This window comes from Culex pipiens, chromosome 2 (genome assembly GCF_016801865.2).
Source record: "Culex pipiens pallens isolate TS chromosome 2, TS_CPP_V2, whole genome shotgun sequence".
Taxonomy (NCBI): Eukaryota; Metazoa; Arthropoda; class Insecta; order Diptera; family Culicidae; genus Culex; species Culex pipiens.
Genome location: NC_068938.1, coordinates 116,657,928 through 116,685,159, shown reverse-complemented (window position 1 = coordinate 116,685,159; position 27,232 = coordinate 116,657,928). Strand labels below are relative to the sequence as shown.

Here is a 27,232-nt window from a genome sequence, read left to right as displayed (position 1 = left end):
CAAAAAATTAAAAAAATTAAAAATAGTGTTTTTTTGCAAATCAAGTTTTAGTGACAAAAAGTTAAATTAAAAATCACCAAAATTTTTTTTACTGTGTATCATTTTTTTTCAGTGTAGTCCATATCCATACCTACAACTTTGCTGAAGACACCAAATCGATCAAAAAATTCCTTCAAAAGATACAGATTTTTGAATTTTCACATATCATTTTTGTATGGACAGCTGCCAAATTTGTATGGAAAATTATATGGACAAACTAATGATGCAAAATGGCTTCTTTGGGCATACCGAAGGCACCAAAAAAGTTTCAGCCGGTTTAAAAAATACAAAAATTAAAATTAAAGAAAAAAGACCGATTCCGTAGAGAACTGCTCAGCTGATGGATATTTTTTTTCTTGTCAAATGTAACATACCAACCAACAACTTTTTTTTCAATCCTCGGTCATATCACACAATAACATTTTTAAACATTTTCGAATCAATCTCATTTCAGAGAACAGTTTGTAGATAAAAAAGATAATATCGTCAAAAAAACATTGATTTGTCCGTACAAGTTTCCATAGAAGTTTGACAGCTGCCCATACAAATGCTTGCGAGGCCATTTCACGCCACTCGAAATTGACTTTTTCTGAACATGCCTAAAATTTAGTGGAGCTGTTTATCCTATCGAAACATGCAAAATCCCTTCGTTTTGGCACCGCCCCAAAGTTTTACGATTTTCATCTATTTTTTTTAAATTAGTTTTCAAATAGCCATGTCGTGGATACAAAAAGCAAAAATCGACTGCTTTTTTTAAGAAACGCTGAATTATATGGCGTCATCAAATTGTTTATTCGAATCGAACTTTACTTGTTAGGGCAAGTTGAAATCTCTGGAGAATTTAAAATGTATAAGCTTAAAGTAGCAGAATTTACCTACATCCATCCTTGCATCATTTATTCTAATTGCTCAAAATGGTGCCATGTTTGATATTAATCAAAATGATGACGCTGAATTGAATCAGCGTCAAGTTTCTTTTAAAAATTGCAGTCGAATATTGCTCTATCATTTTTTCCAAAATATTTGACAATGTTTTTTTAATTGGCGAAAATCGTAAAACTTTGGGGCAGTGCCAAAAAATAGATTTTTTTTTCATGTTTCGAAATGATAAACAGTTTCGCCAAATTTCAGCAGGATCAGAAAAGTAGATTTCGAATTTGTACTTTTTTGTTTCCAGTTGGGGAGAAATGACCCTATATAAAAAAAAACTTTGGCGTACATAGTCAAAGTTGGATTTGGATCTGGCTGATAACGATCTAAGTATTTTACTAACAAAATCCAGGAGGGGCCTATCCAGTTAGTCAAAGGCTTTAAAATAAAAATAGCTGGCCGATTTTAGTGCGATTTCGATTTTTCGAGATTTTAATGAGGCCTTATTAAGCTAAACTTCAGTTTTTTCATAGTATTTTTTTTAAATAATTCTTATGAAGGCGTATTAAGCGAGAGTTGAGTTTTTTTTAAGGCGTCAGCGATCAAAGCTTTTTGCCTTTTTTACAAAAATAGGTTCAAGGTTTGCTTTTGGAAAAACGTTTTTCTCAGAAATCTTAAAAAAATCGTGCACGGCGAGGGATCGCCTCAGAAAAAAAAATCCTATGTCTAGTTTGAAGGTTAGGATGCGCTCTTTCGATTGAATTTTGGCCCGAAACCCGGAGCTCAAAGTCTGATTTTTGAGAGCTCTTTTTTTGAAATACATGAGCGATGTCTGTATCCGCTCTTAAAAATTTGTGTCTTCCATCACTGGAAAACCGCTCGTAAAACCCACAATTTTTATATTTCAGATTTGTAGCCGTGGGGTCGGAGACGAACATTTTATTTTTCGATTTACAATTTTCGACCAGTAAATGTGGTCAAAGCCATTTTTAGAGGTATTTTTTGGACTATTTTACAGATAACCCTATACATTAAAAGAATTCAGTTTCAAACAAAAATCCATTCGAAAACATGCGCCATAAACTGCTTAGGCCCAAAATTTGAAGCTTTTCCAAAATGTATTTCCAGAGATATAGGCATATTTGTGTTTTTAGTCTTATTTTTACCCTATTTTTCCTATTACATTTTTGGTTTTATACGTAATCATAATCTGAACATCAAATTTGAAGTCCCGGCTCGTTCTCGCTCAAAAGATCGACAAGTCGTCAAGTCGAAGCATAAACGCCAGCACATTTACGCTTGCGCGTTTTACGCTAGGCGTGAAGGTGTTCTTTCTGGCTTCTCATAATAGATCGACAAAGTGAATACATATTTTTTTTAAGTTAATCATAGACTAACATTAAAGACTGAGTAATCTATATTTTTTTCTAATAATGTCAATCAAATAAGTTTTTCTTAATTAAATATAATTAGGACCCATAATGTACCTCTGAAAAAAAATGCATTCGAGGTTTAGTCTAAAAAGATTAGAAGCTTTAGGCCAAATTCTCACTGGGTGGTATCATTTTGTTTCTGAAAACTTAATTGCACCAATATATTTTTCGGTGATATTAAATCGGGTTTTTTTTTATATTTTCTTGAGGGCGTATTTAGTGACAGTTGAATTTTTTTCAAACCGTCAACGATCAGAGTTTTTTTGAAATAAATTCTTGAGGGCGTATTTAGTGAAAAATAAATTTCAAGGCGTCAGCGATCAAAGTTTTTTTTCTAAATAATTTTTATGAAGGCGTATTAAGCGAGAGTTTAGTTTTTTTTTCAAGGCGTGAGCGATCAAAGCTTTTTTATATTTTCTTGAGGGCGTATTTAGTGACAATTGAATTTTTTTTCCAAGCCGTCAGCGATCAAAGTTTTTTTTCAAATAATTTATTGAGGGCGTATTTAGTGAAAGTTTTTTTGCAAGACGTCAACGATCAAAGCTTTTTTTTATAATTTCTTGAGGGCATATTCAGTGAAAGTTTTTTTTTTCAAGGCGTCAACGATCAAAGTTTTTTTTTAAATTATTTTAATGAAGGCGTATTAAGCCAGAGTTTGGTTTTTTTCAAGGCGTCAACGATCAAAGCTTTTTTTTTAATATTTTCTTGAGGGCGTATTTAGTGGAAGTTTTTTTTGCAATACGTCAACGATCAAAGTTTTTTTTTATGTTTTTTTATGTTTTTTTTTTTGAGGGCGTATTTAATGGAAGTTTTTATGCAAGACGTCAACGATCAAAGTTTTTTTTAATAATATCTTGAGGGCGTATTTAGTGAAAGTTTATTTTCAAGGCTTCAACGATCAATGTTTTTTTTTTAAATAATTTTTATGAAGGCGTATTATGCTAGAGTTCAGGTTTTTTTTTTCAAGGCGTCAGCGATCAAAGCTTTTTTTATATTTTCTTAAGGGCGTATTTAGTGAAAGTTGATTTTTTTTTTCAAGCCGTCAACGATCAAAGTTTTTTTTATGTTTTCTTGAGGGCGTATTTAGTGCAAGTTTTTTTTTGCAAGGCGTCAACGATCAAAGTTTTTTTTTAATAATTTCTTGAGGGCGTATTTAGGGAAAAAATATTCCAGGCGTCAACGATCAAAGTTTTTTTTTAAATTATTTTAATGAAGGCGTATTAAGCGAGAGTTTGATTTTTTTCAAGGCGTCAACGATCAAAGTTTTTTTTTAAATTATTTTAATGAAGGCGTATTAAGCGAGAGTTTAATTTTTTTCAAGGCGTCAGCGATGAAAGCTTTATCAAGGGCGTATTTAGCGAAAAAAAAATTCAAGGCGTCAACGATCAAAGTTTTTTTTTAATAATTTTTATGAAGGCGTATTAAGCGAGATTTTTGTTTTTTTTTCAAGGCGTCAGCGATCAAAGTTTTTTTTTTAATTTTTTGGGGGCGTATTTAGTGACAGTTCAATTTATTTTCAAGCCGTCAGCGATCAAAGTTTTTTTTTCTAAAATAATGTATTGAGGGCGTATTTAGTGAAAAAACATTTTCAAAACGTCAACGATCAACGTTTTTTTTAAATTATTTTAATGAAGGCGTAGTAAGCCAGAGTTTAGTTTTTTTCAAGGCGTCAGCGATCAAAGCATTTTTATATATTTTCTCAAGGGCGTATTTAGTGACAGTTGAATTTTTTTCAAGCCGTCAACGATCAAAGTTTTTTTTAAATAATTTCTTGAGGGCGTATTTAGTGAAAGTTTTTTTTTCAAGGCGTCAACGATCAAAGTTTTTTTTTAAATAATTTTTATGAAGGCGTATTATGCAAGAGTTTAGTTTTTTTTTCAAGGCGTCAGCGATCAAAGCTTTTTTTTATATTTTCTTGAGGGCGTATTTAGTGACAGTTGAATTATTTGTCAAGCCGTCAACGATCAAAGTTTTTTTTTTAATATTTTCTTGAGGGCGTATTTAGTGCAAGTTTTTTTGCAAGGCGTCAACGATCAAAGTTTTTTTTTATAATTTCTTGAGGGCGTATTTAGTGAAAAAAAAATTTCAAGGCGTCAACGATCAAAGTTTTTTTTTTAATTATTTTAATGAAGGCGTATTAAGCGAGAGTTTAGTTTTTTTCAAGGCGTCAGCAATCAAAGCTTTTTTTTATATTTTTTTGAGGGTGTATTTAGTGACAGTTGAATTTTTTTCAAGGCGTCAACGACCAAAGTTTTTTTTAAATATTTTCTTGAGGACGTATTTAGTGCAAGTTTTTATTACAAGACGTCAACGATCAAAGTTTTTTTTAAATAATTTCTTGAGGGCGTATTTAGTGAAAGTTTTTTTTTTTTCAAGGCGTCAGCGATCAATGTTTTTTTTTATTATTTGAATGAAGGCGTATTAAGCCAGAGTTTGGTTTTTTTCAAGGCGTCAACGATCAAAGCTTTTTTTATATATTTTCTTGAGGGCGTATTTAGTGACAGTTGTATTTTTTTTCAAGCCGTCAACGATCAATGTTTTTTTTTAAATATTTTCTTGAGGGCGTATTTAGTGATAGTTTTTTTTTTCAAGGCGTTAACAATCAAAGTTTTTTTAAATTATTTTATGTAGTTAAATACGCCTTTTGTTTCAAGGCGTCAACGATACAAGTTTTTTCAAAATATATTCTTGAGGGCGTATTTAGTGCAAGTTGAGTTTTTTCAAGGGGTCAGCGATCAAAGTTTTTTTTTAAATTATTTTTATGAAGGCGTATTAAGCGAGACTTTAGTTTTTCGCAAGGCGTCAACGATCAAAGTTTTTTTTTTAATTTTCTTGAGGGCGTATTTAATGAAAGTTGGGTATTTTGCAAATATTTTCATGAGAGCGTATTGAGTAAGCATTTAGTTTTTCTCTTGGCGTCAACGAACATAGTTATTTTAAATATTTTTAGAAGGGCGTGTTTTGGGAAAGTGGAGTTTTTTCTTAGCGTCAAATGTTTTTATGAGGGCGTATTTACTGAGAGTTGAATTTTCACTTGATGGCGTATCTAGTGAGAGTGAAGTGTTTCCGTGGGTGTCAAACTTTGATAGTCATAAAAAATGGCGGCCCTTCGGGCCGTGTCTTTGTCGGGGCGTTAGGGGTGTAAGCCATTTTTTTCCATGGGGGGTGTTGAACACCCATAACACCCCCCTTAGATACGGCCCTGAATACATACATACATACATACATACTAGGGTGGGTACGGATTTTGAAAAGTTCTCAGATCAAGTTCTGGTGTGGTTCCCCTTGTAGGGCATGCCCATAGGGACTCTAATGCCAAATTTCAGCTCATTTGGTTGAAAACTGGATTGTCTCAAGCGGGTTCAAGTTTACATGGAAATTACTATGGGAAATTTTGAATTTTCGTTCATTCGCTCCTACAGGCCTGGGGAAAACATGTAGAAACTTCTAGGATGGCCAGAAATGAGCGGAATCGTCTGGAGAACAACTTTCCCTAAGAGACCAGGTCGATTCGTTCAACCTCCATCGAGCTCAACGGCAATACATCCTGGGTTTTCGGAACCAACGGTTTCCCCCCAGAAAAGCATCAAATTTTCCTTAGCATGCTATGAATGCTTGATGAACATTGTGACGCCACATGTCAAACAGCTACCACGTGGACTAGCATCGCCTATAAAAAAATACTTTTTATTACTTTTTGAACTATAGAATTATCATTTATGGTGATCCTGATACTATTTAGCTGTATTCTGAACCTCCAATTAAGAAAAAAAAAACTGTTATGGCGCAAATTTTACAATCACGTGGTAGCTGTTTGACATGCGGCGTCGCGGTGTTCATCAAGCATTCATAGCATGCTAAGGAAAATTTGATGCTCTTCTGGGGAAAACCGTTGGTTCTGAAAACCCCGGATGTATTGCCGTTGAGCTCGATGGGGGTTGAACGAATCGACCTGGTCTCTTAGGGAAAGTTGTTCTCCAGACGATTCCGCTCATTTCTGGCCATCCTAGAAGTTTCTACATGTTTTCCCCAGGCCTGTAGGAGCGAATGAACGAAAATTCAAAATTTCCCATAGTAATTTCCATGTAAACTTGAACTCGCTTGAGACAAGCCAGTTTTCAACCAAATGAGCTGAAATTTGGCGTGAGAGTCCCTATGGGTATGCCCTACAAGGGGAACCACACCAGAACTTGATCTGAGAACTTTTCAAAATCCGCACCCACCCTAATACATACATACATACATAGAACTGAATTGATCCGTAGTCGCAAAATAATGTCACAAGGTATAACATATCAAACAATTATATAACTACTAACACCGTCTCAAAACAGCCCAGGGCCATCTCATATACTCATGAACTGGACGAGAGAGCCGTGGATTGCCTGGCCCGAGTCATCTGCATTAGAGCAGTTCTCTCAGATTTCGGTAATTCGATTTTTTTGTATTTTTTAATCCGACTGAAAGTGCCTTTGGTATGCCCAAAGAAGCCATTTTGCATCATTAGTTTGTCCATATAATTTTCCATACAAATTTGGCAGCTGTCCATAAAAAAATAATGTATGATAATTCAAAAATCTGTATCTTTTGAAGGAATTTTTTGATCGATTTGGTGTCTTCGGCAAAGTTGTAGGTATGGATACGGACTACACTGAAAAAAAAATGCGGTAATTTTTTTTTATTTAACTGGCAACACTGCCTTGGGAGTAAACTGTTGTGATTCGACCCGCCTGAAATAATTGCCGAAATTGCCGTATATATGGTTGATGGAGTTAAGTGAATTTGTGTGTTGGAAAGTGGAAAATTCACGCTAGCACAGTGCATAGAGCCAAAACAAAGAGCCGCCTACCTGCCACAAGTGAATTTCTGACATCCGCTTCTGTCATATCACTACTGAAAAAGCCTATCAAAACTGTTGCGTTTGCTGCTGAAATCCTCGCTCGTTTATCCACTTTTCCTCTGCAATTTGCCACCACCGTTCACCACGTCGCTCAAACTGTAAGTCTAGCCTGCACAGAAAAAAATCAATTCTCGGAACCGTGAAATCAGTTCACGATTATGAGAACCACGAAGGAATATATTCACGTTTATGGTGCAAATGCACCATACTCATGAATAATTTCATTCGTGGATCTCACATTCGTGAACTTAATTCACGATTACGGGAATTGATTTTTTTCTGTGTGCTTCAGTTATATCAAAGCCACAACCAATTGGTAAAACCGCTATCGCAATCGATACAAAATCACCAAGCCAACTGTACATTCCTTGCCTTTTCTCCTGCCTGTTTTTATTTGACCGCCGTGCCGCCCTGCCTCGCCATCCCCGCCTAATCCACTTGCTGCTGCTGCTCATCGTTCGCTGTTTGTTCACTCGCTGCCTCGCTGCTTGACATATTTTGCTGACCACTGGACATTTACACACAACGAGTTGCTGCGTTAGTATTGTGAGTAGTGTTGTGATCGTCTTTTTTTTTCGATATACACGACCGCACACTACCATACCTCCACGTTTGTCATTGTGACTACTAGCGCCATCTCTTGGGAAGCACTCTAACCATGGATTTGAAATTGGCAGAGTTGCCAAAACACATTGCAACGATGCAGCAAGAAACGATGAGCTGTTGTAAGGAATTGATAGCAAGCCAGCAATTTCTTTCCGGGAAATTTGATGATATGATCAACGCAATGATGATACTAAAAGACGAAGTAAAGCAGCTGCGCACGGAAAACGATCGCCTAAAAATGTCGATCAAAAGCCTGTCGCAAAACAACCAATCCATCACAGATGGTGTTTATCGCGCTGAGGTAGACTTCGATAGCCATCTCCGAGCTCAACTAGCGACTAATTCAATAGTACTTGGAATACCAAGAAGCCCCCAAGAAGATACTTCAGTCATCGTACATAAGCTATGCGATTCTTTAGACTGTCCTGAAGTAAAGAACGAAATCCTAGCCAGAAAGCGGATTGTAGGCCGCCAGTCTGAGAACTCTCCGATAAACGTCTCGTTTAGAAGCATTCGGGCTAAGGAACGTTTTATGCAGCGCAAGAAAGACTTCGGTCCGATGGACACCTCGATGATCAAAGGTTTTAGTGGTCCCAAAGGGAAACCCGCGAAGGTGGTGATTCGGGATGAATTGTCACCGCTCTCAATGAGACTGCTGCATGAACTATGAAGCTTACAAGACAAGTTGGAACTACGATTCGTCTGGCCTGGTCGGAACGGTGCTATAATGATACGTAAAAATGAACACTCAAAGGCGATTCCCATACAGTCGCGTCAGGATATACTGAAACTCCAATCTTCTGGGTCAAAGCAATAGCCCAGCCACAGTACAAAAGCAGTAACTAAAGTATGCCATCTATGTACCTAGAACATCAAGCAACTAATACCTTCGTCGACGACCCTGCAGCTCAAACCTTCCCATTGGATACTGCTACTTTGCTACTACAAGATCCTACAAATTAACATACGTGGCATGAACCAGTTCGAAAAACTAGATTCTTTCTGCGTTTTCCTGCAAGAATTAAGAACTACCATCGACATGATTATAATTGGAGAAACTTGGATAAAAAAAGGCCGATCACACTTTTACAACATACCTGGTTACGAAAGTATCTGGTCGTGTCGAGAAAAATCGTCTGGGGGATTGGTCATCTTCATCCGCGGTGGTCTACAGGTTGAAGTTATAGTCGCCAAAACAGAACAAGGGCACCATCAAATCTCGGTCATTATTAAAAATGAAACATCATCAATCATCATCCATGCTATGTACCGCCCACCTGACAACGACATTCCACGTTTGATTACATCTAGAGGGTGACGAGCGGAAATTCCCGGGAAATCGACCATTTTTGGACCTCTCGATTCCCGGGAAATTCGGTCGAGACTCCCGGGAAATTTTGAACATATAAATATCAAAGCAAAATTATATAAACTAATCAGAAAATTATTTAAAAATTCTAAATTGTTTCGAACATTGTATGTGAAATGTTCGATGTTCAAGTTCTTCTCTAATCTTCTTATTCAGATAGTGTAAATTTTAAATTCCAATAATTATAACTGAAAGAAGCCAACAAATGTGGTCCACAAATTTACCTTAAAGTATACTTAGCTGTTTCTTCCCAGATATAAAATCTAATTTCTTTAAAATATTTTTTTTATTTTATTTTTTTTTAAAGGGGAAAGCTTTTTCTCGAGCATAGAAATCCTCATAGTCTGTTTTTTAGACCCAGTAATAGATTTTTGCCGAGCTTGCGTGGCCGTGAGGTTACGGGTTTCGCCTTGTAAGCGGAAGGTGATGGGTTCGACTCCTGTTTGGCTCGGCACAGTCAGATCCCTTAAAAGAGTAAATATGCTCACTGGGAATACTGACCGGTAGGGGATGGGTATCGACTACCCGAGCAGACGGAAATAACTCCGGAATAACATTTTTTGATATTGGAAAATACCAGGCCAATAACATTTTATGTTATTTATAACAAGATTTGTTATTCGCCGTTATGATTTTTTTGTTATTGAAATGTTATTGTAATAACAGACTAATAACATTTTAAGTTATTCTTCGAACAAATCTTTGTTATTATTTTTTGTTATTTTAACAACTAATCCGATCATCCTAATAACAATTGGAGTTATTCTTCCATAACAACATTTGTTATTGTTATTTCAAAGTTGTTTTGGCTCTCAACCAATATCAGACCAATAACAAATTTTGTTATGATAACATAAACTGTTATTGAACTCTTATGCAAAAATGGATTTTGCAAGAATATTCCATAACACTTTTTGTTATTTTAACAGTATTTGTTATTGAACTGGCATGAATTTAGTTATTACCGTCTGATCGGGTAACGGCGTGCTGGGTTTCCAATCCAGAGGTCGTGAGTTCGATTCTCGTACCGGGATGATGAAGTTTTTTTTAAAAAAATAGATGGTAAAATACCATAAAATCATACCAAAGTCTTGTATGTGGAAGGGCACAACAATACCAAACCATGTTATTCCAAGGGTATAATAATACTTCAAAATAAAACCATTTCAATACCAAGTTGAGGTCTTCTGGATTTTTGAACATTGCTTGAATACCAAAACTTGGTATTGCCTTGGTATAAATTTTAGGTATTCCCGCGCCCTTGGAAAATCATGTTTTGGTATTCCTGTGGTTTTCCACATATATGATTTTGGTATGTTTTCATGGTATTTTACCTTCTATTATTGGGCAACCAAGAGCACATTTTGGTCGCTGGTATTTGCACAAGAAATACCAAAATTTGGTATTTTCATACCATTTTTTAGTGCAGCAGTTTTTTTTTTCTTCACAACTTATTTTTATTAGGTCCTTTTAGGTGCTGCGACCAGGTTAGGACCGAGGATCAAGAGTACAACAAATAATAAATAATAATAATAAAAAAAAACTGTAACTGAATTAGATGATCATTTTCTCGTGCCATGTGTCAGCAAGTGTGCGATCACGTCAATCTGTTCCTCGGGTGTCTTGCACTGCATCAAGCGAACTCTGTAGTCTCGGTAAATGGCCCACAGCTCCGACTCGCTGTACAGCATCCGTTCACCTTGTTGCTCCTTCGGGGTTGCACCGGCGCCGGCGCCATTACTTTCGCTACTTCTTCCTGTGGGACGAGGATGTTTCTCTTCCGGTACCGCTCCAGGTAGCGGAGGAAAATCCGCCGCGGTAAACACAGCTCCTGCCGGAGTCTGTTTGTCTTTCTTCCATGCTGGCGGCTTCGGCTTGGACACCTGCTGCCTCGACTGGATGAACTGCGCACGTTTGGGACAGCTGCGGTCCAGACCCTCGTGGGATCCAGAACAGTTGACACACTTCTTGGCTTGCGTTTCTGCTTTGCACTTTTCTGTGCTGTGGGAACCCCCACAGCTGCTGCACCTGGTTTTGAGATGGCAGTTACTTGTTCCGTGACCGAACTGCAAGCAGTTCTTGCACTGGGTCACGTGCGGTTCTTTGTTGCGGTAGGCCACCCACCGGACGACGACTGGTCCCACTTTCTTCACCTTGCTACTCAACTCCTTGATACTAGTGTGCCCCTTGGGAAAGAGCACGATGAAAGGCGTCTCATCGATGGAGGGAAGCTGCTGCTTCCGCCTGATGGCGTGTACTGCCAAGACGTCCAGCTGATGTTCCGTCTTGAGCAGCTCCTTGATGTTATCCGGTTCCACGTGCGGGAGACCTCGCATTACTACCCGGTGCGGTCTCGCACTGCGCTTTCCGTGCGTGTAGGACTGAACCTTGTTCTTCGTCAGGTGGGCTTGAACCGTGTCGAAGTCGTCGCTCGACAAGCACGTAATTTTTGTGCCGTACCGTGTCAGTTTGTGTTCCGGCTGGACATCACATGACGACATCACCTTCGCAAGGCGAGCGAAGCTCATTTCTTTCACCACCAGCGGCGGCTGCTTCTTCTCCCCGGCCGACTTGCCGGTTGCTGGTACCACGGGGATGGTTTTTTCTGCTCCTGGGTTCGCATTGTTGATGTTGTTGCTCTCCTCCGCTAGCGGGCTGAACTTGTTGTTGCTGAGAAGTTTCTCCACATCGCCGTCGTTGCCGCCATCGCCGACGTTGATCTCCTCCTTAGCCTCCTGCGGCGAACCTTGACCACCGGACGAAATTCGCCCCCGTCGTCTCCTCCTCCTTCGGAGTTTTCCACCTCCATGCTCGTCGCCGCCTGCGTCTTGGGTTGAAACCCGTCCGGTTTCTCCCACACACTTTTCCTCAAGGCCGCGTTCCAGTAGTACAGCCTTCCATCCTCAGCCCTGTGCTCCGTCCACTCACTCTCCGCCGTCGCGGCCGCCGCCATGGCCGTCGGCGAAAGTAAAAAAAAAAAGTCAAAGTGTTAGTGCAGCAGTTGCAGTTAGTGAAAAAACGGAAATGATCCATATGCAAGAGCCAAATCTACTCAACTGCTGATTCCTTGTTGTACTTAGTGATATTCTTCACCACATCGAATGCATTTGTCATTGATGAACGGCCTGTGCTTGAAGTTCTTGAAGCTTCTGAAAAATAACAAGATTGAAAAATAAGTGTTATTAAAATGAAACTGGATTGAAAATCACCAAAATTTAATAATCTGTCGATTGACTCGTTTTTCAAAGTATTTGGTTATCCTGACTTAGAGAAATTTCAACGATTTAAAAAAAAACTTTGTGGGTAAATAAAAAAAAATGAAAATCAGCTTTAACATTTTTGAGTTTCAAATAATTTTAGCGCAAAATTAATTATCTCGTCAAAGTTTATAAAAAAATTGCCATAGTTTAAGAGGTATTTGATGAAACACTTCAATACCAAAATGTGGCATCCTGACTTACAAAATTTTCCACAATTTCAAGTCATTTCTTTAGGGGGTATATCAAAAATGTTTAAAACCATATTTGAAATTTCCCGTTTTCAATGAAGTCATTCGCTTTGAGACATCATTTTAGCGCAAAATTGTTTATTTTGTCAAAATTTTCCCATAGTTTCAGTAGTTTTGATAAAATACTGTAATACCAAAAGAATACCAAAATGTGGTATTCGACCACCATAGTCTGCGATCAGCAGAGAAGCGAGTCAGACGTGCGTCCCTCACAAACCAAAAAAGTGCTAAAAAGTGCAAAAAATGCCTCACGGCAAGAAAAAGAGGCGGTCCTCACCAGCAGGATCGGCAGATTTAAAGAAGCTAAAGAATGCCGAAGCGCTTCCTGCAAAGCCAGGCAGTTTGAGCAAGGACGCTTAAAAATTGTCTGGAAACCAGTTCGCTACCCTCCCTGTGGACGTGAGTGAGAAGGAAGAATTTGAACGGCGGGGAAAGTTGCCACCCATTTTTGTGAAAACATCGTCATCGGATTCGGTGCGAAAAGTGGCGGACCGGATTTATCAAATCTGGCGCTTTACGAGCTTCCATTCGCTTGTGTGCTGATGGACTCAAAATTCTGCTACCTACCAGAAAGGATTACAACTACGTTCGGGATTTCCTGAACAACACAAAGATTGAATACTACAGCCATGACGATCCAGGTAAACGCCCCATGAAACAGGTCCTCCGTGGCCTGTACGACATGGATGTGAGTGTGCTGAAAGAAGAGCTCAAAACTCTTAAGTTGAACGTGATCGAAGTCTTCAAGATGACGAGACACGACAAGGACATCAAGTATCGTGATCAACTCTACCTGGTTCATCTCGAGAAAGGATCGACAACGCCGTCTGAGCTGAAAGCAGTTCGGGCAATTTTCAACATCATCGTGACTTGGGAACGTTATCGTCCAGTGCACCGTGACGTGACACAATGTTCGAACTGTTTGCAGTTTGGGCATGGTGGAAGGAACTGTTTCATCAAGAGTCGTTGTGCAACCTGCGGAGGTGAGCACAAAACTCAAGCATGCGAAACAATCAACGAGAACATTGAAGCCAAATGCTTCAATTGCGGCGGCGACCATTCGACCAAGAATCGAAGCTGCCCAAAACGTGCTGAGTTTGTGAAAATTCGGCAGCAAGCGACGACGAGGCACCAACCAAATCGTCGCAAAACACCACCAACTTTCACGGACGTGGATTTTCCTGCTTTGGCGTCACCTGGAGTGGGATCTGTTCGAGTGGTTCCAAATCTGCAGCCATTGCCGTTGAATCAGCGGCAAAAAGTTGCAGAGAATACAACACCTCCTAGCTTCAGTCAGCAACCGAGGGAAAACCAACCAGCATCAACGGATGAAGGCAGTAGTGACCTGTTTTCACCACAAGAACTTATGAACATTTTCATCGAGATGACAACAACACTGCGTGGTTGCAAAACTCGTGCGGAACAAGTAAGAACGCTTGGAGGATTTATCTTAAAATACAGTTCGTAGTTTACTCGTTCTAATGATTTTGAATATTTCAATGAATTTGCTTTTTTAGTTTTAAGTTAGGATTAGTTGTTGAAGTGATTTTTTTTCTTTTTTACCCAAATGTATTCGATTCAATGCAAAAATGTAAAACAATTTGAAGTAAATAAATGAATGTGAACAGTTAATAAGAAAACGAAAAATACAACAAAGATGAAGAGCATGTAGCCATACCACTTAGAATGTAAATGAAATGTAATTATTATAAGAAAGTTCAATAAAGACATATTTAATTTCAAAAAAATGGTGTTCGACCATTGACAAATTCTGCAATTTTGCAATATCAAAACAATACCTTAAATTGGTATGATATCACATTTTGCTCTTGCATAATCCTTAAGACAAATTTTAAAGGGTCCAGAAATACCAAAATTTGGTATTTATACCAGAGAAAGGTATTATTACGCATTTCCTTTGTTATTTACCCATGCTTGGGTACAGCTGTTAACATAAACAAAGTAAAAGGCTATGTTCAAGCTCAAGCGTGACATATTTTTTGCTGCTTAAGTGAATTGTTTTGAAACAAATAGGATCTGTTGATATTAAAGTTTTTGCTGAAAAATTAAGTGCTTTGCGCTTGGGATGGGAAGTCAAAAGAGGCCTTTTTTGTTTTCCACGTGATGACAAAACAAAATAAGTTATAGATCGATCCCAATACTTGCCACTTCTTGGTAGCATTTGCGAACAGTAAATTGGTTCCGCTTTGACAGTTCTAAATTGAGGCCGCTTTGCGAACCACTATTCTGCACCCAGATAAAAGAGGTAATATTCAACCTTCTAAAATTACACCTTCCAAATTTACACTTTTTTTGCTGTGCATTTGAGATATCGACGTTACAAAATGGTGGGTTGTTTGGGTGAGACTTCAATTTTCCTGTTTTTAAACCATTGCATGGCAATATCCAAGCAATATCTCTGCAACTAAGGGTCGTATCAACAAAGTTCCTAAAAGCAAAATATAGATAATTTTCTCAGCTTTTCAAAAATATTCTTTTCAAAAGGGGGCAAACATGTGCACTAATTGAAAAAAAGGAAAAACTGCAACTTTTTTCAAAAAAGTTACCAAAAAATAGCTTTAACTCAAAAACGGTGCACTTTATCAAAATTTCACTAAAGTACTTTTTGATTGCAAATTTGATTTTAAATCGAAAAATGAAGTTGAATTTTTGCGACCAATATTTCGATTTTTTGAAAAAATCAGTATTGATAAAAAAATTCATAACTCGGTCAAAGTTTTTTTGCACAACCTGGAAATTTCTGAAAAGTTGGCATTTTATAACCATAGTAGTCATAAAACGGCTTATCAAAAAAAAAAAATGTTTTTTGCAATTCAAGTTTTAGTGACAAAAAGTGAAAATAAAAATCACCAAACATTTTTTACCGTGTATTTTCAGTGTAGTCAATATCCAAACCTACAACGCTACAACTTTGCCGAAGACACCAAATCGATCAAAAAATTCCTTCAAAAGATACAGATTTTTGAATTTTCATACATCATTTTGTATGGACAGCTGCCAAATTTGTATGGAAAATTATATGCAGGGCTGAGCTGTAGGTTAGTCGAGGTTAGTCGTCGACTAACAAGTTCTTTAACAAAAAGGTCGCCCTCCTTAAACAATTTGGCGCCCTCAGTAGGGCCCAAGAGAAACTTTGCATTTTGCAAATTTGCCAAGTTGCCGATTTGTGCTGCGCCTTCTTGAAAAAGATAGAGCGCCCCCTCAGGTAGCCCCAAGGCGCCCAAAATGCCATTTTTGCAAATTAAAAAAAAAAGAGCCTAAGGGAGATCAGGGCTGAGCTGTAGGTTAGTCGAGGTTAGTCGTCGACTAACAAGTTCTTTAACAAAAAGGTCGCCCTCCTTAAACAATTTGGCGCCCTCAGTAGGGCCCAAGAGAAACTTTGCATTTTGCAAATTTGCCAAGTTGCCGATTTGTGCTGCGCCTTCTTGAAAAAGATAGAGCGCCCCCTCAGGTAGCCCCAAGGCGCCCAAAATGCCATTTTTGCAAATTAAAAAAAAAAGAGCCTAAGGGAGATCAGGGCTGAGCTGTAGGTTAGTCGAGGTTAGTCGTCGACTAACAAGTTCTTTAACAAAAAGGTCGCCCTCCTTAAACAATTTGGCGCCCTCAGTAGGGCCCAAGAGAAACTTTGCATTTTGCAAATTTGCCAAGTTGCCGATTTGTGCTGCGCCTTCTTGAAAAAGATAGAGCGCCCCCTCAGGTAGCCCCAAGGCGCCCAAAATGCCATTTTTGCAAATTAAAAAAAAAGAGCCTAGGGGAGATCAGGGCTGAGCTGTAGGTTAGTCGAGGTTAGTCGTCGACTAACAAGTTCTTTAACAAAAAGGTCGCCCTCCTTAAACAATTTGGCGCCCTCAGTAGGGCCCAAGAGAAACTTTGCATTTTGCAAATTTGCCAAGTTGCCGATTTGTGCTGCGCCTTCTTGAAAAAGATAGAGCGCCCCCTCAGGTAGCCCCAAGGCGCCCAAAATGCCATTTTTGCAAATTAAAAAAAAAGAGCCTAAGGGAGATCAGGGCTGAGCTGTAGGTTAGTCGAGGTTAGTCGTCGACTAACAAGTTCTTTAACAAAAAGGTCGCCCTCCTTAAACAATTTGGCGCCCTCAGTAGGGCCCAAGAGAAACTTTGCATTTTGCAAATTTGCCAAGTTGCCGATTTGTGCTGCGCCTTCTTGAAAAAGATAGAGCGCCCCCTCAGGTAGCCCCAAGGCGCCCAAAATGCCATTTTTGCAAATTAAAAAAAAAAGAGCCTAGGGGAGAAATATGGACAAACTAATGATGCAAAATGGCTTCTTCGGGCATACCGATTTCAGCAGGATTAAAAAATACAACAAAAAAAACGAATGACCGAAAACTGAGAGAATTGCTCTAAGTAAAAAAGAAAAATTACCTACAGCCCTTTAATACTGGTTGCTCAAAAATTATATTGTATTTTGCAAATATTGCATTATTTAATGGGAAATGAGGCAAACAATTGCTTGAAACGTCCAAATTCGTCGCCGTCGTGCTAACTTGTCGTACGTGCATTTTGGGCCAAATTGAGTTAAGAACGCCATTTTGTGCAGCTCACAATGCCTCACCTTTTTACCTTCACAGATTCCCAAAATTCGATTTCAATCCTGAGGTATTCAATGAAAACCAAAAAAGCTCCGAAATTTTTTGTCACTTTTCATATGAAAGTAGTTTCAATCTTGTCGTGCTATCTTGTCACTCCCTGAAAACTGATGTAAGTGCGACAACTGGCCAAAGCGATTTCAGGTCAGAACGCATTTGACGCACGTGTAAGTTAGACTACCGTAAACATTTGTATTTATCTCCGGCAACCAACTTAAACCAAACTTTGGAACAATGCACAGAATGCTCAGCCAAACAAAACGTGTTTGTTGTTGTTTACATTGCGTGCTCTAGTTTTTTTTTATTCAAGGTTAAACATTAAAACAATGAGGAGCGGCCGTGGCTGACTGGTTACGGTGTTCGCTTTGTAAGCGAATGGTTCTGGGTTCGATTCCTATCTGCTCCCAACGAGAAAATTAAGAACACATAAATTTTAAATGATGATGATGAACGAAAAATCAAAGTCGCTCGAGGCGGGGTTCGATCCTCCGTCCTTTGGATTGGTAAGCAAAAATGCTAACCACTAGGCCATGACGACTTGGTGAGCGTGGACTGGAATTAGAAATACTGTTACAGAGAGCGAGTTGTGGCGCTATAACCACGGCAAATAGTGTCCAGGGCATTCGTGGAAATACAATGTCCCATCCCAGAGTGTCCCGGAGTACCAAACCTTCTTAGCATGGTGCTCCCAACGAATACAACCAAAATCTCGGAGCGTATGGTGGTGTGTCCCCACGCTTCTTCCTCCCCTGTCGATTCAGAATTGTGTTGTTGTTCGAACACTCAGTGCTCAAACTCAACCCAATTACGAGTCATCTCTGCGATACGGCTTTACGCAGTAGGCCTGGCCGCTTTAACGCTTGTGATGTTTCAATGCATTTTCGATGCAATGGCGCACTACAAATGTTAATAAATGACAAGAAGAGTGCTAGGCGTCATCTAACCTAAGGCACTCTCCAGGATCCCTTCGAAAGATTGGCTGCGCTAGGGTCTGATTAGATTAGATTAGATTCAAGGTTATACATTAAAACACGTTTTTCTCGGAACGTCGAAATGGCGGTTGCGACAAGACAGCACGACGACGTCGAAATTAGACTTTTCGTAACATTTCCATTTCAACTCTTATCCGCCATTTTCAAATGTGTTTCCAAAATTCCCAGTAAGGATGCAGCTGATGTGACAAAACGTCAAACTCGTATTCTGACAATCGCCGAAGAAGAGAATAGTTTCGGAAATTCTCATATGTTTGGCAGGTTAAGAACTCGTTCCTAATTCCGTCCAATTTGCTGAATTTAACTATTTAAACAACTTTTTTTTTGCAAAACTATATAGAGAAACTTGCTTGCTCACTTTCTATTAAGCTATTAATCACTCGATTTTAGTTGAAAACGCTTTTTATGAGTTGTAATTGAACGTCAAAGTGCTGATATGGCCAAATTAGAGGCACGATTTAATTAGATGCTGTTCCCCTACCTACATAAAAAGTGTGCGGTCAAATATGATCGACAAATTAATTCCTTGTGGCACAACTTGGAAGACAAATCAATCTGAAAAAAATGTGTTCCGAGGATGTTGTTGTATATATACTCAAGATTCTACATCAATGAGTTAGCAAGGATCAAACAGCATTTATTGCATGAACCTTCTACAGGTCAAAAACTTATACAGTATACTCACCTGCAGCAACTACTGGCTAAGCAACAGCAGCAGGTTCATCACGTTGACTACGAAGAGGAAGAAGCTGGAGCAGAAGTGATGGAGTTTGTCGACGCGATTCAACCACACTCCGGACCGAGTGGGTTCCAAGCTCAAGGGAACAGAAACAGGAACTTCCGAACGTTCAACCCGCCACGAGAACCAAGCCAGTCGTTCAACACGCCGCAGGAACCTTCGAACCAGCAGCCAGCAGCTCGGCAACAAGTTTTCCCAAACTCATCGTCTAACTTCTGGAACTGTAAACAAACTGGTTTTATGTCCTCGACTTGGGTGAACGAGGTGGTGATGGTCGTGAGGCACTAAGACAATATTTACACATTAAAACTACATTTATTTCACTAATTACAAGACGAAACAACAAGTTAAAATGGGCCGAGCCAAACGCGCTGGCTGCGCGCGATGGCAGCTGAGCTTGTTCTGGTTGATGTTCAGCTCTTGTGACATCGACTGCGCGGTAGCTTCACTACCACCAGTGAGTCGAGCTGACGAGGGACGTCCATATCTTGCGTATGCAACACTGGACACAACTGGCGAGTCTGCAGGGAACCGAAGTCAATATTCTGAGAAATTTCGTAGTTTCGAGTAACGAATTTACCCGAACAGATTTTGGGAATATTACTGAAGGCAGCTTTCCTGTTCTAATTCATTCCAGACTTTCCGAGAGGGCTTGATCGTGCAAGTTCCTCTCAGCAGGTTTAACCCAGCAAGTCTTCCCATACGTGGTGGTGCAAGTTGTGCTTTCTCCAGGACTGTTTGGCTTATCGGACGGATTGGCGGGGGTGTGAGGAAGTGAGGTGTAGCACTGTTCTACTAAAGCTTGTCATGTGCTAGCTTCGACACAAACCCTTGATTCAGTTAGACTTGTTTATATTAGTTGATTATAGCTAAATGAAAAACAACTAAACGAATAGAGTGACCATGTTACAACCCTGCGGCCCAAACCCCTGCCGTGGTTTATTGATCACAAGTAAGCTCGACACACACTTGACGAAGAAAACTCTGGACATACACAACGCGAACGAGTTGGCTGGCGTCGAAAGGGTTCAGCCACGTTCCACCATCTCGGTGATTCCTGCGGGAGTCCAACTCGCTGACAAAGCCAACTTGGTGGCTTTGCGCTAGGCGAAGCTCCGCCAGAACACAGACGGCACAACTGGAAGCAGCACAGCACGCGAAGAAGCGGGCTCAAGCCACGGCGTTTAAGGACGAACCCGAGTTGAAGCAGTACATCGAAGTTCGTGGAATTGATGAGGCCTACAAGGAAGCAAGGGTAGTGGTGAGTGATCCAACGAGATTCAAGAAGTTTTACCTGCCGTTTCACGCGATGGCACAAACAACGAGGACGACAATGTACAGCGCTCGGCAGCAATCGAAGCGTGGCTCGTGGAGCAAACGGCGGCGCGGACAATTACGCCGTTGAAGGCTGCTGCATTTGGCAGACTACTAATGATTGATGAGCGGTCGATGTTACAGCTAGCTGCAGCACCAGCGATGATGATGAAGTAGAAGAGTGGCTCTGGAAGATTCCACCCACATTGGCGGTCGGTGTACGCTGACCCTCTGAAGCACATGACATCACCTGGAGGCACTGGAGATGGTCCAAGTGGAAGCAAAGGGAAATGCCGGTTCCCGACGATCGGTAAGCACCAGGGAGCAAGGAAGCTCATCCCTCATGGCGGTCAGTACAAGGAACAAGCAAGGCAGCCCCAGCAACGGCTAAGTAGTACGACCTGTAAGTACAACACGAAGCTAAGCATAATTTGGAACAACGAGATGAAACAGGTTCGCATCAGCTTGCGGAAACGAAAGCCCCCCGAAGAAATTGATCGGAACTTGCCTGGTCACCGTATGGCCAGAACTAGAAGGCGGAAGTCAGAGATCTGGATCGCTTGGAAAACGCTTACAGTTCTTCGCGGGTGGAGGATGTTCGAGCCTGAATCTGTCAGCTCGAAAGGAATTTGGAGTGGTTTTGGCAGCCCTGTGCTTGCTGCGATGACAGTCGTGCGACGATGGCAGCGCAGCCTGCTTTGCTGTCAACGACGACGGAGAGCGCGCGAAACGGGCGTCGTTGACGACGGCGCAACAACAGAAAGAGAACGAACGACGCCCGACGACGGTCGAGCGAGAGGATTTTGGCGCGCAACGAAGGAAGAAGCGACGAGAAGCTTGCGCGTCGGAACAAAGTCAAGTTAAGTTCATCGCAAGCAGCCGAACCGGTCGGACGTAAAGTCACCTCGTCGCGATCGTCGGAAGAGACGCTTGTTTTTATCACCTAGTTTAACTTAGTTTAGTAAATAAAAGAAGTGAGAGAAATTCTAGTGTTTACTGTTTGCTTGCGATACTTCCGACCCTCTCAAAACTGGTTCCCCAAGTTCGCCGAGAAGTTAAGTGAAATACAGTCCGCTCCGAACAGGATTCCCGTAGTCAAATTGAGCTCTAATTTAAACCTTAGTCTAGTTATGGGTTAATAATTGATTTTAGGAGGAGTACAAGAAGATACCCGGATTTGACCCACCCCAGCTCACTGAAGCAAGAGGTGGAAATGGTGCTAACCATCCTTAAACTATGCCATGCCAAACAAAGTGAAAGTCCATTGTACACAAATCGTGCATCCTGCTCACGTTAGTGGATTTTACTATCGTGTCCTAAAAAATCAGGAAACAATGGGCTCAGTTTCTTAAATCATAGTGTAGTACGGGGCAAAGGTGCGCAATAGCACGCAGAAAAATAAGGCATATTTGAATCATCAAAACGTTTTGATGATTTGAAAATCAAGATTTTTGTTGAATCAAAGCTAAACGTCAGAGCAACTTTTTCAAAACAACAAGCAATTTTTGCGGAATTGGGTCCTAAACTGCCGTTCTACGCATAATTGTCCCTTGTCATTTTTGGTCGATTCTGACTTTTTGTCATTTTTAGGTTTAGTTTAACGTTTACTTATTCGAAAAACACATAAAATCTAGTACTTTGTTCGGAAACTCATTGAAAACAACACCAAGTCTGTTTGTCCCATCGTTGTACTTCTACGCATAATTGTCCCACAAAGTATTTTCATTCACGAAATTATCGGTTTTACGAAGTATTGTGTCTTGTTTACCTAAAGAATAGCAAGAGGATTACAAATAAGAGTGATAAACTGCTAACTGGGATGATTAAAGACTTATGGGGTGAAAAGGGACCCACAGGACAATTATGCGTAGAAACACAAAAAAACAGTCGAACAATTTCAATCGCGTTTTTCTCAGTTGCACTTTTTTGAACATGGGACAATTATGCGTAGAACGGCAGTAAAATCAAGCTTAAATTTGTGATATCATTGCTCACAACGATAAAGCTTATTTTTCTGAGTGCAATGACCCTTTGAACAACCGCAAAGGATTTAAAATGGATTTTTAATTCAATTTTGAAAAATTAACTTCACGGCCTGTTGGCTGCTAGACAGATCGAGGTAAATTGGCAACTCTGCTCGATCGCCGCAGCCAGATTGCTTCGATCTGTTTTCCCACCTTGTGCAACCTTGGTGCGCAACGGCTGCCGTTGTGCACGACGACGACGAAGAAGAAGGAGAGAGAACGGTTGAGAACAGCGAGCGACGCCATCTTTTTTCATCACTCGCTTACAAGTGCTCGCGGAAGCAACACCTTACGCTTAGTTTTAGTGAATAAAGTAGTGTTAAAGAAAGTTTCCGTTTCCGAGTGCTTCTTTTTTACATTCACGGCCAAAGAACTCTCTGCCGCAAAGTCCACCTCAGTCCGCTTTTTCCTGGGCCACGACCGGGCCCGAACATTGGTCCTTCAACCCGGATTGGACTTCCGGCGGTGGATGTAAAGAAGAAGACTCCCGCCGCGCGTGTGAGAGGCAAACCGGCCTCAAAGCCGTGGAAAGTGACCGCGAGTGAGAAGGGTGAGGCAAACCGGCCAAAAACCCCGAAAAAACATTAGTGCGCTGGAAGAAGAGACAAACCGGTCTCGGAATCTGGGCACCACCACGTGGAAGACCCGTGAGGCAAACCGGCCTAAAACTTCCCGTGGAAGAACATTCCGGAAAAGAAAAGTGCAAGTGAGGTTACCTAACCTAAAAGTGAAAAAATGCCGCCGAAAACTCCGCGCACCCCGGCGAAGAAGGAAAAGGACGAACGCAAGGAAGAGTTGAACGCCCTGGTCCACCTCCGAGGGAAGGCGGTGGAGAAGCTCACCCGCCTCAAGCAGAAGCTCGTCAACCTGCCGCGGCCGGAGCGCACTGTCCCGACAGTCAAGCTAAACCAACGCAAGCTGGAGATGGCCTACTCGGAATTCTCCGCCATCCATGAGAAGGTTGTCACCCTCGTGGATCCCGCCGAGCGAGACGCGCACGATGACCTACAACTCAGCGTTGAGACCGACTACGACAGCATCTTTGTGACGCTCGAAAATTGGGCGCAGGACCTGGTTCCTGAACCCGCGGTGACATCCAATGCCGTTCTACCCGCTGCCCAACGACCCGTTGTCATCCACCAGTCTCTTCCGCGGCTCGTACCCACGTTCGACGGAAAGTACGAGAACTGGAAGCGGTTCAAGACGATGTTCCGTGACGTCGTAGACCGGTCGAACGAAACTCCCAGGATGAAGCTGTACCGCTTGGAGGAAGCCCTCATTGGTGAGGCAAAAGGGACGCTGGACGAGAAAACTATCGAGGATGGAAACTACGACGGTGCCTGGGAAATGCTCGAAGAAAGGTACGAAGACAATCGGAGGATGATCGACATTCACATCGGTGGCCTGCTGAACCTGCAGAAGATGTCGAAGGAGAGCCACACAGAACTGCGAGCGCTGGTGGAAACCGTGGTCGGCCATGTTGAGAATCTAAAATACCTCAAGCAGGAGTTCCTCGGGGTATCAACGCAGTTCGTCGTTTACCTGCTAGTCCACGCACTTGACGACGTAACGAGAAAGCTCTTGGAGGCCACGGTGAAACGAGGTGAACTGCCAAAGTACGATGAGGCTGTGCAGTTCATCAAAAACCGCGTTTCAGTCTTGGAAAGATGCGAGGAAACCAGCGACGCAGCACCGAGACAACGAGAACAAACCGTTTCCAAGCCAACCACTTCCGGACAGCCTTACCAGATCGCAAACACTGCCATCACATGGACACATTCGAAACTTCGATGTGATCTTTGTGGCGGGCATCACTTAACCTTCAAGTGCAGGACTTTCGCTGGTCTGACGGCGTACAAGCGCCTCGATAAGGTCAAAGAGAAGAAGGTATGCTTTAACTGCCTGCGTTGTGGCCACACTTACAAGAACTGCTCGTCTAAAAAATCGTGCGGTAAGTGCCAGCGACGGCATCACACGCTGTTACACCTGCATCCGCCAGCCCGCCAACTCTCCAACCAAGGTCAACCATCGACAACGTACAACCGTACTCACACGGTTAAATCCGTCTTACTACCGACGGCGGTCGTCCACCTGCGGGACGACAAGAACCGACCTGTGCCGTGCCGTCTACTCCTTGACAACGGATCGCAGGTCAACTTTATTTCCGAGCAAATGGTAAGTCGCTTAAACACACAACGAGTGGCCGCAAGTGTTCCCATCTGCGGCATTGGAGCAGCGAGCGCCTACATCCGAGAGGCGACGACAGTCCAACTTCAATCCCGACACAGCAACTTCACGGAAAACGTGGAGTGTTTCATCATCCCAAAGGTGACCGGGATGATTCCGTCGGCCAAGATCAATCCGTCCGATTTGCCAATTCCTACGGACATTAAACTGGCCGATTCAAACTTTCACATACCGGACCGAATCGACTTGTTGCTCGGCGTTTCTATGTTCTTCAAGTTGCTAAAATCGGAACAAATACACATGTTGGACGATTTGCCAGTAATCCGTGACACACACCTGGGTTGGGTGATCGCTGGAGATGTGCCGGACGTAGCATCCAGTCGGCAATATTCCCACATCACAACGCTCGAGCAGCGACTCAACCGAGCTGCTGAGACAATTCCTGGTCCGGGACAGCTGCGTCAAAACACGGATTCTGCGGAGAGTTGCTTCAGCCAGGATTACACGAGAACTCGATCGGACCGACATCGGATGCGCCAGCAAAGGATTTCTGCTTGCGTCTCCTCCCAACTATATGAGCCTTCTACTAAAATATGGAGGCGCCTGGTGCATAGCCATTTCCTTTAAGCACAACGGAAACAACCAATACAAATGTATAAAAAAGTTGTCAAGATCGGGGGTCCACAGCTAGCATTTTTTGTACGATTATAAAAATAAATATTAAAAGTTTAAAATTAAAATATTTGAAAAACATTTTTTTTTAAATATATTCGTTTACTAAAATTTTATGTTTCTCAAAGGTCTATGGGTACTTCGGGATGTCCATGGTAATCCAAGGACTCCCTAGAGTTAAGATCTATGAGTCTACCGCCGTAACAAGCAAGAGGTCGTCGGATTTTGACCCCGGATCATGTGCGTATAGCATCAGTGGATATGGTAGACTACTATATGAATGTATTGGGATGTCCATGGTCATCCAAGGACTCCCTGGAGTTAAGATCTACGAGTCTACCGCCGTAACAAGCAAGAGGTCGTCGGATTTTGACCCCGGATCATGTGCGTATAGCATCAGTGGATATGGTAGACTACTATATGAATGTAATGGGATGTACATGGTCATCCAAGGACTCCCTGGAGTTAAGATCTACGAGTCTACCGCCGTAACAAGCAAGAGGTCGTCGGATTTTGACCCCGGATCATGTGCGTATAGCATCAGTGGATATGGTAGACTACTATATGAATGTGTAGGGATGTACATGGTCATCCAAGGACTCCCTGGAGTTAAGATCTACGAGTCTACCGCCGTAACAAGCAAGAGGTCGTCGGATTTTGACCCCGGATCATGTGCGTATAGCATCAGTGGATATGGTAGACTACTATATGAATGTAATGGGATGTCCATGGTCATCCAAGGACTCCCTGGAGTTAAGATCTACGAGTCTACCACCGTAACAAGCAAGAGGTCGTCGGATTTTGACCCCGGATCATGTGCGTATAGCATCAGTGGATATGGTAGACTACTATATAAATGTGTTAGGCTCCCTGGAGTTAAGATCTACGAGTCTACCGCCGTAACAAAAAAGAGGTCGCCGTTTGGCTAAAGTGGTAAGCAAGGACTTTTGTTCATCGTTCAAACTTAAATATTTCGATAACTTTACATCGATTGTAGATCTTAACTCCAGGGAGTCCTTGGATGACCATGTACATCCCTACACATTCATATAGTAGTCTACCATATCCACTGATGCTATACGCACATGATCCGGGGTCAAAATCCGACGACCTCTTGCTTGTTACGGCGGTAGACTCGTAGATCTTAACTCCAGGGAGTCCTTGGATGACCATGTACATCCCATTACATTCATATAGTAGTCTACCATATCCACTGATGCTATACGCACATGATCCGGGGTCAAAATCCGACGACCTCTTGCTTGTTACGGCGGTAGACTCGTAGATCTTAACTCCAGGGAGTCCTTGGATGACCATGTACATCCCTACACATTCATATAGTAGTCTACCATATCCACTGATGCTATACGCACATGATCCGGGGTCAAAATCCGACGACCTCTTGCTTGTTACGGCGGTAGACTCGTAGATCTTAACTCCAGGGAGTCCTTGGATGACCATGTACATCCCATTACATTCATATAGTAGTCTACCATATCCACTGATGCTATACGCACATGATCCGGGGTCAAAATCCGACGACCTCTTGCTTGTTACGGCGGTAGACTCGTAGATCTTAACTCCAGGGAGTCCTTGGATGACCATGGACATCCCTACACATTCATATAGTAGTCTACCATATCCACTGATGCTATACGCACATGATCCGGGGTCAAAATCCGACGACCTCTTGCTTGTTACGGCGGTAGACTCGTAGATCTTAACTCCAGGGAGTCCTTGGATGACCATGTACATCCCATTACATTCAAATAGTAGTCTACCATATCCACTGATGCTATACGCACATGATCCGGGGTCAAAATCCGACGACCTCTTGCTTGTTACGGCGCTAGACTCGTAGATCTTAACTCCAGGGAGTCCTTGGATGACCATGGACATCCCAATACATTCATATAGTAGTTTACCATATCCACTGATGCTATACGCACATGATC

The 27,232-nt window shown here is 41.5% G+C and overlaps 2 protein-coding genes across 8 annotated transcripts in view; one reads left to right on the top strand and one right to left on the bottom strand.

Annotated features, from left to right (window-relative positions):
- The window catches only part of LOC120424064 (probable ubiquitin carboxyl-terminal hydrolase FAF), a 406,051-nt gene that overhangs the window by 288,777 nt on the left and 90,042 nt on the right, over window positions 1-27,232 (top strand). The window lies entirely within an intron of this gene.
- Window positions 17,055-21,579, bottom strand: LOC120424067 (uncharacterized). The gene is made up of 2 exons (XM_052708609.1): window positions 20,375-21,579; window positions 17,055-20,319 (listed from the first exon to the last, which is right to left on the bottom strand). The coding sequence occupies exons 1-2, from the start codon at window positions 20,730-20,732 to the stop codon at window positions 20,027-20,029; spliced, it is 651 nt and encodes a 216-aa protein (XP_052564569.1). The 5' UTR covers window positions 20,733-21,579; the 3' UTR covers window positions 17,055-20,026.